At 42.9% G+C, this 14,702-nt stretch overlaps 1 protein-coding gene across 1 annotated transcript in view; it reads right to left on the bottom strand.

Annotated features, from left to right (window-relative positions):
• TMEM164 (transmembrane protein 164) overlaps positions 1 to 14,702 on the bottom strand; it is a 59,071-nt gene that overhangs the window by 18,738 nt on the left and 25,631 nt on the right. The window contains exons 2-4 of the mRNA XM_073547650.1: positions 10,332 to 10,381; positions 7,364 to 7,430; positions 1,136 to 1,214 (exon numbers count right to left, since the gene is read on the bottom strand). Coding sequence (XP_073403751.1) covers positions 1,136 to 1,214; positions 7,364 to 7,430; positions 10,332 to 10,381 — 196 coding nt within the window. The remainder of the gene's footprint in view (positions 1 to 1,135; positions 1,215 to 7,363; positions 7,431 to 10,331; positions 10,382 to 14,702) is intronic.

Raw genomic sequence — 14,702 nt, 5'->3', positions numbered from 1 at the left:
GTCCAGCTGGGCCATGGGAGCTTCCGGCTCATCCATTGCTGCAAATGGGCCAAAAGCAGCCCTGCGGCATTTCTGTGGCCTTTTATGCTCTCCCCCCCGGAAATCCGGGTCCGCAGGCGATATGCCAGAGGTTCCATTTTCCTCCCTCACGCCTCCCCTGCCGCCATGCCGGCACCCGCGCCGCCGCCACCCAGCGGCTAACAGAGAAAAGCCATCTGGCATCTGACTTCCGGCCCCGCTCCCCCCGACCGCGTCACTTCCGATGCTTCAGTGAACGCGAAAAATGACAGTGGCGCGGCGCCATGGCCCGACCGGGCACGACCCGCTCCGTGCCCGCCACCACGCCAGCCGGCCCTGGATGATGGCCCGGACTGCTCCAGGAGGAGACCAGGACGGGGGTTCGGGGGCAACATACTCACGTGCCGGCGCTGGCCCTGGAGAAGGGAATCCTCCGCACCCCGCTCCCACCTGCTCCGCATACTGTCGTGGAGCCCTACCCGGACCCACCATGGCACTTCCAGGGACCCCGCACTGACCGAGGTAGGAGACCCCCCCGCTACCTGAGTTGGTCAGTCGGCCTGGGGATTCCTCGTCCATGATGATACGATCTGTAGGGAATCCTGTTCATTTAGGAACAGGACACCAACTGATGCGTGGGAGAGGTGCCGCCCTTATGTATCTGTAGGATTTCCTGTTCCTGAAGGGCGGATCCCCTCTCTCAGGTGGTGCTGTCATGGACGACCGAATAAAAAACACTTACTAAGAAGCACCATCAACATCTGTGTCTCTCTTCAGCTGCTTCCTCTTCCTCCTCCATACACTTTATATAGAATTCTGAAAGCATCAAGTAACCCAATTCCCAAATAAGCTAAAAGTTTAACCTGCCTCTCAAGACTGCAGAGACCGAGGCATTTTTCTCAAAAAAGATATTAAAAAATGTCATGTACAATATTAATTCTATGGGAACAACAGTGCTCAATGAAGATGTGCTGCAAAAGAAACTCACTACAAGCCCTTCCACCAATGAACACTAGATGGCAGCAGAGGACAACAATTTTGGATGTTTTGTGTATGTACCTTGATACATTTCTTCTATGCAGTAAGTGGCAGTGAGCATGGAGGATGCAGGACTTACCTCCCTGCCTTAGTAAGTAGATGGGTACAACGTACAGAAGGATGTGTTGGATGTAATACACCTCAACCTCAAATGGCAACTGCAAGGAAACAAGAAAATATCAATAGCTATATTTTTTGCAATTTGGTTTAATAAAAATGTTGCATCGTTTTGCTTTTACAGGCTTCTTGCTTCCCTGCATATTCAACCACGATGTGTTCTGTAGTCATAAATCGGCTGAGGAGGCTTAAAAAAGCAAAGATATACAAACTTTCCCAGCAAACCTTCAGAACAAGTTCACTGATGGATTCTCAGTTAACCCATTTTGCAGCCAGCAATAGACAGTACAACACACCGGATGTCGGAAGAATACGGTGCAGAATTTGTGATGAAACCCAATTACAAAACTGATATTTAGTTCAAAATACATTTAAGTTACGTAAAAAAAAAAAATTGGACAACTACTTTAAATGTCCATTGGCCAAACAGCAACCTCTCCCGACCATCCGCCCTCTCCTGGCGCCCTCCCTTTCCTACTCTATTTTCTTAACATTCCCTGCAGTTTATAGTAATGTGGTCTGAATTCTACAGTCAGCAGACTACAGCCACTAGAGGGAGCTCACGGAACACATTTATGCATTGAGCTCTGAGAACACTGTGCTCCCCCTAGAGGTGATTGCAGCCAACCAGAAGTGCCATTTTCACCCCATGTCTGTACAATAGATTGGGTGCTCTCTACCAAGATTAAATTAGTCCTGGTTGTTATAAAAGGAGAAAACTTAAAACTACACTATTTACAGCACTCCAATGGAGAGGTTGGCTTCAACTCAATAAACTATTGTATTTTTCTCTGTAAACTCAATAAAAGTCATTTTACCCAAAATGTCATATGCACCCTATATTTTTTTTTACCCGAGTCAGGCTGCACTTATAGAATGCTATTATTACTCTTTTTTAAAGGTGAGAAAAAGCATGATGAAAAATTTGCTAAATGTACTCAAATCTAAATGGTAAAATATTAGCAAGTAGCGATATTGGTTAAATAAGAGTGTAAGTAGGGGAACACTTCTTCATGTAGCAGACTGGATATCAACACCTCGCTTCCCTAGGACACAAGAGTTAGTCATGGGCAGCTGCCTGCGGCGTTATACAGCCAGCACCTCTCTCTAGTAGCAGCGATCGGAGCCAGCTCTGGTTGACGCGGTTTAGCCCCCTTAAATATGGGGTGTCTGTTCCGGGGCACACTGCTGATCCCTCCCATGATGAGATAGTGGTGGGCCGATGGATTGCATTGACATCCAGGGTTCTGTCCCTGCCATCTCTGTGCTCTTTGAAGCCCAGTCCCTTTACACTGCAATATTGAAGCATTGCAGTTATTGTACAGAAGATCAATCGCAGATCCAAATCCCTAAAAAACTGAAAACTAAAACTTTAAAATGAAGAAAAAAAAAAAATTAAACCGAATAGCTTGGCTTTTCCCCAAACACCGATAAAAAAATAAAAATACGCAGATTTAGTATCACCAAGTCTGTAAGGCCAATCTGTCAAAATGTAAAAGTGTTATGCATAAGGGAAAAGTAGCTTATAGAAATCAAATCCAAACACCTCAACTCCTGTGTTTTATAGGTGCTGTACCTCCCAAAAAATGCAATACAGTATAATCAAAATGTTTATGCATTTAGACAAGGAACCAATTAAAAACTACAATTAATAATAATCTTTATATAGCGCCAACATATTCCACAGTGCTTTACAGTTTCAAAACACAAGTCATAAGTAACAATGTTAACAATACAATAATAAAAGTAAAATAAGACAATTCAACGTCAACGCAAAAAAAAAAACAAAAAAACCTGAAAGTGTCAATGAAAATTAACTCCAACATTAAAGATTTGTCTGTAAAATATCTTGCTCCCTAGACCCTCATAATTATGTCTGGGAATGCAGTAGCAGTGAATTTCAATACTACCCGATCGCCGTCTTCCCTGGTTTCCAGCGCTGCTCCTCTCCTCTTCTGGCCAATGTGACTGCTCTATGGCTTTGCTTGCCTGCGCCGTTTACTGCGTTGGGCGGTGCAGTTTGCACAGTATTTGGCTTCACTCACACGTCCGTTTTTCCCATACAAGAGCTATTCTGTGGTTTTAATAATCCTATGATAGTCTAGTGGGATGTTCACATCTAATTACTCAAATTTAGTGGTCCCGACAAAAGCACCGAGACGTTTCCTATATTGATCATGGCTCAGGGATCAAAATTGACAATGCAAGCCTATAGGTCTGAGGGAAAAAAAAATGGACAGCACTAGGGTGTCATCTACGTGTGATCTAGTTTTCATGGACCGTTTAATGAGAGACCGTTCAAAAACTTTTTTTTCCTTCATCCACGAAAAAATAATGAAACTCTGATCAAACTATGATGGTAAAAAACAAACCCACTGACCAAACTGATGGAAAAAAAAATTCACCAACGTCCGAATCTGAATGAGCACCATATGAGATGAAGAAGCAGGCTCCATAGACTCACATGTTACATCTACATAAACCCATGTATGAGCCGGATAGTAGGATTTAAGGTAATGTAGGTTAGAGGAGGAGCAGGGCCGCGCTGGAAACTGGGGAAGACTGCAATTGGTAAGTATTTTAATACACTTATATAGGGCCGGTGTCGGCACCCAGGCAAGTGTCGGGCTGCTGAGTAGGCAGGGGGGGGGGTACACTCACTGTCGTGGGACATCGGTGTGCCCACCAGGAGCCCGTCGCCAGCACCAGAGAGTGGGCTACACTGCCTTCTCAGGGCCCCAATATTTGCAATACTTACCTTTCCCCATTCCTCCGCAGCTGCAGCATCTTCCTTGTCTTCTGACTCTGACTTTTCAGGCCTGAGGGCCTAATTACATCACTACTGTGCACCCTCTGCTCGGAGCAGTCACAGCGCAGAAAGCCGGAAGATGGCGCTACTGAGGAGTTCCGACCTGCGGCCAGTGAGGAGAGGCGAGTGCTTCATCTTTTTTATGTTTGGAGAAATATATGGGGCCCATTCTACATAGAGCACTATACAGGGCCCATTATGAATGGAGCAATATATGGGGCTCATTATGTAACGAGCAGTATATGGGGCTCATCATATTGGAATGAGCATTATATGGTGGCCCATGATAATGTATGGAGCAATATATGGTGCACATAATACTGTATGGAGCAATATATGGGACTCATTCTGTATGGAGAACTATATGGGGCCCATTATTCTGTATGGAGCATTATATGGGGTCCACTATTCTGTATGGAGCAATATATGGGGCTCACTATACTGTATTGAGGACTATGTGGTGCCCATACTACTGTATGGAGGACTATACTGTCCGGTTTCTGAACTAGTGTAGAATTTACAATAGATATCACTCACAATGTAAGAAGTTAGTGAAATCTTTGGAATTGTACTGTACCTATATTTCTCTGCCGTATCTTTGCATCATGAATCGTGGTATGTGTGGGGCCCACAGACTCTTTCGCCCGAGGCCCATGAAAACCTTGAACCTGCACCTATACTTCATCACATGCATATTTAGGAAGGAGTAGGGAACAATTGCTGTTAATGTATTGCTCAGTGATTCACATTTCCCTTGTAGGGAAACATCTAGTGGGACGCATTTCAGGGGGAGCTTGTTGTGAAAGAGTTAATGGATAACAAATTAAGTGATCTGATCAAGTAAAACTTGGGCAAGAGGTGACATGGCATGCAAAGTAACTTATTCACCAGCCCTGAAGAACGTGCGCTGGGGTGATGTATCACTTCGTACAAAAACAGCAGAGCGCAGGCCTCTGAGGAAGAGGTTACACCGGCCTCCCTATTCTGCCTCAGCCTTAAATTACAGGTGTGATGAAGAAAGCAGGATTTAGTGCTCCAATGTTGAATAGCAAGGCCTTTTATTATGATAATGAGATAAAGCCAAAGCAGAACTTCAAAGCTTGAGTAGGAGCCACACCAGCATGGGGCAGGAAGGTGCCTAGGGGCTTCAATTAGAATATACCTGTCAGCTGGACACAGAAATACACATCCATTGTCTCTCCCAGCCGCTCTAACGCCATCCTAGGATCATGGATTATGAGCGCACCTTTCGAGTTATAGACTCATAAAAAATATCCGCGTGACCCTGAGGAAATCGCACATCTGGCAGTGCAACTCCTGAGTCGGTGAGGGCTCTGGGACCTGAGATATAGCGATTGGCCCTCCACAGCGACCTAATGGAGCCATGTTTGCTCTCCACATGACAGGCAAAACAAACCGCATTCACTGGTACCTCTCGTGTCCTGATCCGATCATGCTGTAGAAAGTTATCCCCTTTCTTAGATATTGGGAATAAGTTCTGCAGGGAGCTAAAGGGTGGAGATTATTAGCCAGCATGCTTAAGAACTAGCAGCGCATGGCAGAGAGACTCACTCTCACAGAAGAACCAGAGGATGATGATCTAAGAAGGAACTGGGGACAGATCTGCCAAGGGGAGAAGCGGCCCACGCTTTGGGGGTCTGTCCGGCAACTAAGATTCTTATACCTGTGGACTGCAGAGCTCCCGGTTTCCACATGCAACCTACAACCTGGTAAATTGACCTCCAGCTTAATATCTCTAAGTCTTGTACCCTTGTTATATTTTACTCTGACTGCAAATCCACTGTAATTCCATTGTATAGCTTACTGTATATTTCTGTAATTATCTAGTGCGCCCTTAAGGCAATTAAGCCATAAAATTAATCTTGGGCTGATGCTTTTACTCTGATTACGGATCTTAGAATACCCAGCGGGTAACAGGACATCCTCCCCGGCGGCCATTTGCTCTAGGTGCAGTTCCCTTACTGACCTGAGAGACAAAGGGGGCGCCGGAGAGCTGTGCCTGTGTAGTTACGTCACATTGGTGACGTGGGAGGAACCCGTCTTTCCTTCACAACAGGCGACCTACACAACAGGTCAGAAGGAACGCCAGACGCATTCTTTAGGATCTACGTTTACGGCTTAAAGCTTGAGGCTGCACTAGTGAAACAATCGGAGGTCATTTCCTGCTCGGATTTTGGTCTGTAAACTTCACTAGACTCATCAGATCCATTTCCAGGCTTCCAGACAAACACGGGGATTGCAGGGAATGATGATGAGCTCATGTCCTGATCAAATATTAAATCATCACCACATCCTCCAGTATCAGTACCGCACCTAATACATGCTTGTCTGCAGATCCTTACAAATCCTAGCAAAGAGCCCAGGTAAATGCCAAACAGCAATAAAATAAATGTGAAAAGAGCACAGTCACTGGATGGCTACTCAACAGCTCATTTTAAAGCATAACATTTTTACTAAAGAAAATCACGAAAAAACACCTTAGCCTGAAGCTGTATATTATAGGAAGTGCGGGCAGAAATATACAAGCGGTATCATTTGGGTATTTAGTTCCCATTGCTAGTCTCTAGAAAGGCACATTTTCTCCACTCCGTGCTTGATGAATGGGCGGGCTTCTCCTGAGGTGCTTAGCCAATCAGATGTCACCTCCTTATTGCTCTTCCTCCATTCTTCCATGGGAAGCTGCATCCCCCTCCTCCCTCTCCATAAACACTATAGGAATTTGTATTTTTTTTTGCAGACTGAAGAGTTACAGAATTTGCATTCTAGAAAGAAGAAATAAAGGCTCCTAGAAATTGGAGATGCAGCTTTCCCAAGACACATCTCAGTTACAAGGATTCATGTACTTTCATTGTATGGTTATCATGTGCTTATTAGAGAGGACCTGTCACCAGATCTATAGGGGCCAGGTTTTGAGCTCATTTTGTTCCCTCTGAACCCCTGGGTATTGCATTATTTCCTATTTAAATCCAACATACAATTGGATCTTTTCATTTATTATTAATTTTTCTGTTCTTTACAAGGGTCTTGGCTCCCAGGATTCTGTGGGCCGTGTCTGGAGGCTGCTCGCCTTGATTATACTGTGATCACCATCTCCTTAGTGAATACCATAAACATTTGCGCTATATCTCCAAAACCATATGGCAAACCTTAATACAGTAAGAAGCAGAACACTGTGGGGTGAAGGAAGAGGGAGGTAAAAAGAATAAAAAGACCAAAATTGGCCTCTTTAATCACAATACACTGTTGTATATTTTCCTCCACTAATCCAGGGGTTGATATACGCCCTAATAAATCAGAAACGAGAATATGAGTCATAGATAAATAACAGTCCAGTAGGATTGTGAAGTATGGATTTCTTACCATTCGTGTGTTGAGCACTGGGAACAACAAGGCAAGAAGGGCCCCATTCAACATGTGCATCTGCAGCCTTAAAGCAAAAAGGGACATCATTACAACCAGGTACGGAAGTCTCAGCTACATAATTAGAAGGCACAGGACTCAGATACAAAATATTCTAAGGCTATGTGCACACGCTGCCGATTTTTCAGCGCGGATTTTGCAAAATCCACATGTAAATCCGCAGGACAAAAAAACCTGCGGTTTATCTGAGGATTAGCCCTGCGGTTTATCACCTCTACAATGGAGGAGATGGTAAACCGCCGCGGAATCCGCAGAAAAGTAGTGACATGTCAATTCTTTCTGCGGATTAGAAACCGCGCGGAAAATTCTGCACCCTCTGCACTGCGTTTTCCATAGGATATAATGGTAGTGTACAACGCAGCTAATTCTGCTGCGGACCTGCAGGGCCAAATCCGCTGTGGATCCGCAGCGTGTGCACATACCCCAAAAGGTCAGCCTACAAAATGCTTTTATTGCACGTGGATACTGGTCTGTACACAGCTCTAGGTGCATTCCTGCATTTTTTTTTTTTTTTATAATATTCATTACACTTTAAGATATCAAGTTTTATTTCTGTCCTGTCACCTGAAGAATTCTTTCGGACCAGGGACACAAATATTCTTGTTTGTATTTTCCTTTAAAAGGGGTTGTGGTCAATTTTCTTACTTAAATGCAGCTAAAAATCATTTTTACTATTGGATTTCATTGAAAATGTTGCACCCTTTGCCTCCTAGAGTCGCTGTATTACATGATCTATTGCTGGCGGTAAAATAAGGTAACGGGTCGGCCACATTATTTTTTAAGACATGATGAGCACATGACTTTATGGCACTCACTATTATATAGAGCCGCAATTTTAGGGAGAGAACTGTGCAGAATGTGAGGACGGCTGCAGTAACAAGAGGAGGAGAGACTGTCCTATCTATATAAATGTAAGTACAAAGTCATGTCCTCAACACATCTGAGAAAATTATGTGGCCAACCCCAGCAATAGACAGTGTAATGCAGCGGCTATAGGAGGCAAAGGGTGCAACATTGTAAATTATAACCAATTGTAAAAATGATTCTTTGTGCCCAACTGCATGAGAGCTGCGGCTGGCCGCTCACGTCCTCTTGATTACTTCTACGTCAGAAGGCTGGGGCAGCGATGGGTGATTGGGTGCTGGGTGTACTTGACCTAACAACCTCACATCAGCCTCGGGAATGTGAATGCTGCCGGCACAGGAGGGTAGTATAAGTGATATTTAACGGGGGCAATCATTCAGATTGAAAAAGGGTTGTCCTAGTAGTGAACATACATACCAGGATGGGGGATATCAATACCAGGAAGGAGCCCAAGATGGGGGACATATATACCAGGATGGGTCCAAGATGAGGGGATATATTTACTAGGATGGAGGACATTTATATACAAACCAGGATTGGGAGAGTGGGGATATTGCCCAACCTTGCACCAGGGCCCATCAGACTCTAGTTATGCCACTGTATATATGCATCTGTACGGGGTGTCAGGAGGAATTGCTGCTGGCCAGACAACAAGGCCACCCTCTAATAGTACAGGCCATCTATTCATCTCTGCCACAAATGATAAAGTCATTAACACAGGACCAGAATTGTTCCAGCACCGCAGTAAACTGGAGGAGGATGTGGAGCAAGCACTCCGGCGTCATTCACACTAACACTAGAGACACGGAGCATTCTCTGTAGGACAACACTTTAGAAGTAATCAGGAGGAAGGCACCGAGCGGAGCTGAAACATTACACTCCGGAGAATAAAGGATCCACTGTAGCTGATGCTATTTCTTTTGGGTTTTCCAGCAAACATTTATCACCTTCCCTCACACTGAATTTATGAAATGTCCCTACTACAATAAAAATAATGCACATACTAAAAAAGAAAAAAAAAATACATGAAAACTGTCAAATGAAAACAGCTCTCATTTGCAGTTCTAAATAAAGCTGTATGTAGGCCTGCCATATTGTTACAGCCTGTGCCCACATTGTCACTCATACCGTAATATTCCGAATATATTAGTGCCGAAGCACTTGCAGCCACAACTTGCTTTAGGATTTGGAGTAAAATCGCAAAGATCTCTGCTTGCCGTCATTGTACAATACCTGTGTATGGACAACTCACGGAGCCCATACAAGCTTGCACATGAAGGTCTCCATAAGTTGACAGTAAGCAGAAATATTGAAACCCCTTCAAAGAAGTTGTCCACTATTTGGACAACTTCTTGTCATACCCCCATAAAATAATAAAGCCTATACTCCCCTCTAGTGATGAGTGAGTGTACTCGTTGCTCGGGTGTCCTCCCAGTATTTTGGCGTGCTCGGAGATTTAGATTTTGTCGTCTCAGCTGCATAATTTGCGACTGCTAGACAGCCTGAATACATGTGTGGAATGCCTGCTTGTTTGGGAATCCCCAAATGTATTCAGGCTGTCTAGCAGTCGCAAATCATGCAGCTGAGACGACGAAAACTAAGTCTCCGAGCACGCCAAAATACTCGGAGATCACCACCGGAGCAACGAGTACACTCGCTCATCACTACTCCTGTTCCTGCGGTGTTGGCACTCGCTCTCCCCGGGGCTCCCGTGCTGTTGTGACACCGGCGCCCAATCAGCGCCGACGTCACTGACTCCACCTCGAATTGAACAGAAATAGGAAGTCGGAGATCACTTGTAACCCGCATGTTCCATCAGTCTGAAGGTGGAGACAGTGACAACATTGCTGATTGGGCACCAGGGTCACGTGTCACAACAACCGCATGCGAGTCCCGGGACTGCGAGTGCCGACACCGTGGGAATGGCGCCTTCACGGGAGGGGAATATAGGCTTTATTACTTTATCGGGGTCAAACATTTTGATCAAGAATGAGTTTTCCTAGTAGTGGACAACCCCTTGTATGTTTTAAAGTAGACTACTCACCTGAATATTATTGTGGCGGCTTTACACGGGGGACATGCCAGGAGAAATATCTGCAATGCAGAGAAAAAAAAAAAATCTATATGAACAATTTCATAGAGAAAAGTAGTTCAATTGTCAAACTTTTCACATTTTTTTGAAGGCACAAGTGAGGCAGAAACCAGCAGAGGAAATTAAGACATGAGCAAGGAAAATGTAGTTGCATAAGTCCAATCACTGAAATGCATATAACAGTGACGTTATATTAAATTACAGCAGATCAGTCACCCAAATATGCAGGGACGGGTCAGCTCTCCTGAGAGTCTACTGCCCACTCAGCAGCGATTTATGGATGGCCAGTTTAGTGAGGAAAGATTCAGTATGACTTGTAATTTAAGTCGATAAATCCCTTTTCTTTAAAAGGAAACCATCATCATAAATGTTTAATTAGGTTGGCTATTTTTAGACTCCTATTTCCCGTCCTTTCAGGAAGAGTTTTCAGCAGGCTCCTTATCATCAGAGGCAGGATTGCAATAACAGGTAACACTTCTATACACAGCTGATAACACAGGATATCCACAAATCATAATAGACGATGTCACAGTTTCCTTGCTCCTTCTCCATTAACGGTCACTTTTGCACACGCTTTTTAGATGCTTCAGTGCAAAGAATAGATGGGGTCTGAACCAGGGCTGTGGAGTCTGTAAGCCACAGTTGCGACTCAGACTCCTGGATTTTATCAGGCTCCGACTCCGGCTCCTTCATAAATGGCCAATTCATAACAACAAATTTACTGTTGTAAAATATTAAACATCGTGCTTATTCAGTTTCTCACCATCATATAAGTAATCAGACCACTTAGAGCAAAAACTACATTTATTAGAATACAATTAGAATATAGCAAATAACTTTTATAAACTTTTCTAAACTAAGTAAATATGCAATAAACACTTTTATGCAGTTAATAAGAAGAAATCTATAAATTTGTCCTCAGAAAAAGTATTGCCTCTGTCAGATCCTCCTTCATGGATGCCCTCAAATCTGATCTAATTATTTTGAGAGCAGAGAACAACCTCTCTACACTAACTTGTGTTGGTGGCAAAGCAGTAACCACTCGGGCAACATCTCTGACAATGTCAGGATACAGAGGAATCGCTTGTTGCATTGTTATTTTTGATGAACGGTCAAATTTCTCAATTTCTTTTAGTACACATGAAAAATTCTGCTGAAATGTACTGGCTGTGTTCCTTGATGGGGATGACTCTTCTTCTATGCGGGAACGCTTTGCACGGTCCTTGTGATCCAAATATTTTTCGAAATTAAATTCTTCATCAGTTGATGATGAGGGTGAAGATGTGGCAGGACGACCAAATTCTTCTTGTTCCTCCTGACTGTTCTGCAACCCTTTCATCCTTACTGCTATTTCAAACAGAGCTTCTTTTCCTTTACTTAGCTGTTGATCATCTAGAAGAATCCGATGCATTGGGTCTACATAAACAGCTGCCAAAAGAATGTTATTTTGTAATAGTAGCTCCTCTCTCCGTTTCATTAATGTAGCAATGCCACTTGCAATTAACCCTCCTCTTTGGGAGAGGCGAAACATCAGGTTCTTCCACTCCTTTAAGAAAATACCTGGAGTTAAGTCCTCTGCTTGTAATTTTTTAGTCACTGTAAATGGGTGCTCTAGCAATTTTTCCAGCTCAGTCACCTGATTCCACTGACTTTCATTTAGCGTCAGTTGAGGGTTAGCCATGTCTACAAGAAAGGTTTTCAGTTCAACCAAGCGCTGAATCATTAAGTACTGCCCCATCGTGTGGCTTGATCAATAATTGCCCCTTTTCCAGCACGTCTCTTCAAAATTGAGTCAACTTTAGGGGTTCTGGCAACAGTAGACAATTTTCTCACCTTGCCAATCAGTGCAGCAGCATGTCCTTCTTGCAGACTGTCTCTTATAGCCAGCTGTAGCATATGCACAACACAGCGCATGTGATGAATGAAAGAACATATTGACACAGTTTCAACAAGATCATCTAAACTATCATGTTGCTGTTCATCTGAAGCAACTTCAGTTTGCTCCTCAGTTACAATACTGTGTTCCTCTATTTCAAACATTTCTGTGTCTGTGGACCCAGAATGTTCTTCTAGCTGCTGGTCACCATCATTACTCTCATTCATTAGCTTAATAGTACTTATCATATTTGAAGCATTGTCAGTTACGACAGAAAGAACTTGCTCTTTTTTAAGTTCATAGTCTTGCAGAACCTTTTCCACCAAGACCTGGAGAAACTCACTGGTGTGATGAGCTTTGGTGTCTTTTACTGCCAATGTCTTGGTAACTATTTCATTTTTGTCACAAACAAATCGGACATTGATGGCAAAATAGTTCACTCTGTGACGTGTGCAGGCATCCATTTTAAGAAACAGAAAGCGTCCCTTGAGAGTTTTTTTAAGTTCTTCCTTTTGTTTAAAAGCTTCTTCGATTACTAATTTTCTAATACTCTCTCTCTCCAGAGAAACACCAAGCTTGCGGGCCATTTCCCCATTCAGACACATAAAAGCTGGTCGTGAAAATAATGAAATAGGCACACTATCCTTTACAACAAGCTCTATGATCTGTTTTTTAAATGTATCTACTGTCATTGTCACAGTAACTTTGTCACTGACAAAATATCTTGCAACTGATGGCTGCAAAGTTCTCTGCTCCTTTGTTTGGCTGGAAGAGCTGGGCACTGGTTCATTGGTTTGGATGCAGTCTTTCTCATCCACTGCTTTCAGTACTTCTGGATGAAAGCGCTGTAAATGTCTCTTTAGATTAGAAGCTCTGGTAGGAGCATTTTTATCTTTGCCTGAATATGCACTCATCTTGGCTTCACAGCATTTGTTTTCGTCTGGATCATTTGTCACACACTGACAGACATAATGTCTTCTATCTTGAGTGATGGTGAAATGTTCAAATACAGCTGATTTAATGTGATGCTTCTTTGACATTCTCAGGTTTTTAATTCTGCATTCACAATCCAAATGACAATTGTTTTTCCTAAAAACAATTGTACAAAATTATTGCCAGGTCGTACAACTGATATAGTGGTCAGTAATACTGTTATTATTCCTCATGTACTCACAGTTAACTGATGCAAAGTTTGTTGAAAGGATAATACTTCTTACAGTCTTCCTCTTCTGAGTAGCAGGCAGCTGTGAGATGCTTGGAAGACGCACACCTAGTATGATCTAGTCTAGAGGAGGAGCTTTACTACTAAGAATTTGCAACACATTTTCACTTTCAGTTTCATACATTGTAAGTAGGGGGGTTGGGGCAGCATGAGGTTAACCAAGTATAAGATTAGATAAGGGCAGTGGAGAACAGTGACACACAAGAAGTAAGAAATGTCTCTATCTCCAGCAGAACTGCTTATCACTGTTGTTCATAGTTTGATAGAACATATATATTTGAGTAACATTTATAAAATTCATATGAAATTTCAATTATGAAATATTAATACATTTTTTTTTAAAGCTGGAGTCGGAGTCGGTACATTTCTACCGACGCCAACCAAAACTAACTCCGACTCCGACTCCACAGCCCTGGTCTGAACATTGCGGCTAATGTATATGTGAATTTCTTCGACATCTTGTACAATTATATTTAACAAAAATCTGGTTATTTTATGATGCTAGCTTCCATTTACCCCACAATACAAGTTGAGACCTCGCCTTCCTTTACATTTTCAGATATTTTAAAGGGAAAGAGAAAAAAAAAAAAAAGAAAGAAAAAAAAAAAAAAAAAAAATCACAGCCAATTTCCTAATGTATTATGATTATCTGATTCAAGTCATTATGGACAGATGCAATCTCATAATAAAGCTGAAGAGTGAACTGCTACACATGTCACATTCCCCAAAGACATCTTGCAGTTTATAAAGGCTGTGTCTTTGGCACCATCGGGAGCAGATATAAAACCAATGCAGTTAATAAATTAGGATCCCATTTACGGGGAAGCAGGCATCAGCTGGACTTCTGTGAGAGCAGGACACATCTGTGCTATATGAATGGAATAGCTGAATCTCAGGCTCTGGTTATCAGGTGATTGCAGGACCTTGTGAGACATGTGAGGCTCCTCAGGGGCCATCTGCTGAAAAGAGATCGAGTCTCCCTAATGCAAGGAAGGAAGGAGCCCTGACCCATTCCTAAATCACTGCGTGAAAAACAGATTTTAGAAATCCATATTATATTGAATGTGACTGTATTCTGCTTACTCAAACAGCTGTCGCCTGGATTACACTGTCTTCAGCTGTGGTGCTCAGGGGTTTTTTTTGTGAAAAAATTATAGATAGGAGCATTAAAATATGAAATCCCAGCGCAGCATATATACAGCCTGCTAGCCACAATCTCTCAATA

The sequence above is a fragment of the Dendrobates tinctorius genome, unplaced genomic scaffold, assembly GCF_039654945.1.
Source record: "Dendrobates tinctorius isolate UK_male_01 unplaced genomic scaffold, ASM3965494v1 ptg000154l, whole genome shotgun sequence".
NCBI lineage: Eukaryota > Metazoa > Chordata > Amphibia > Anura > Dendrobatidae > Dendrobates > Dendrobates tinctorius.
Note: the sequence above shows the minus strand (reverse complement) of the source record. Positions and strands in the feature narration are given on the sequence as shown.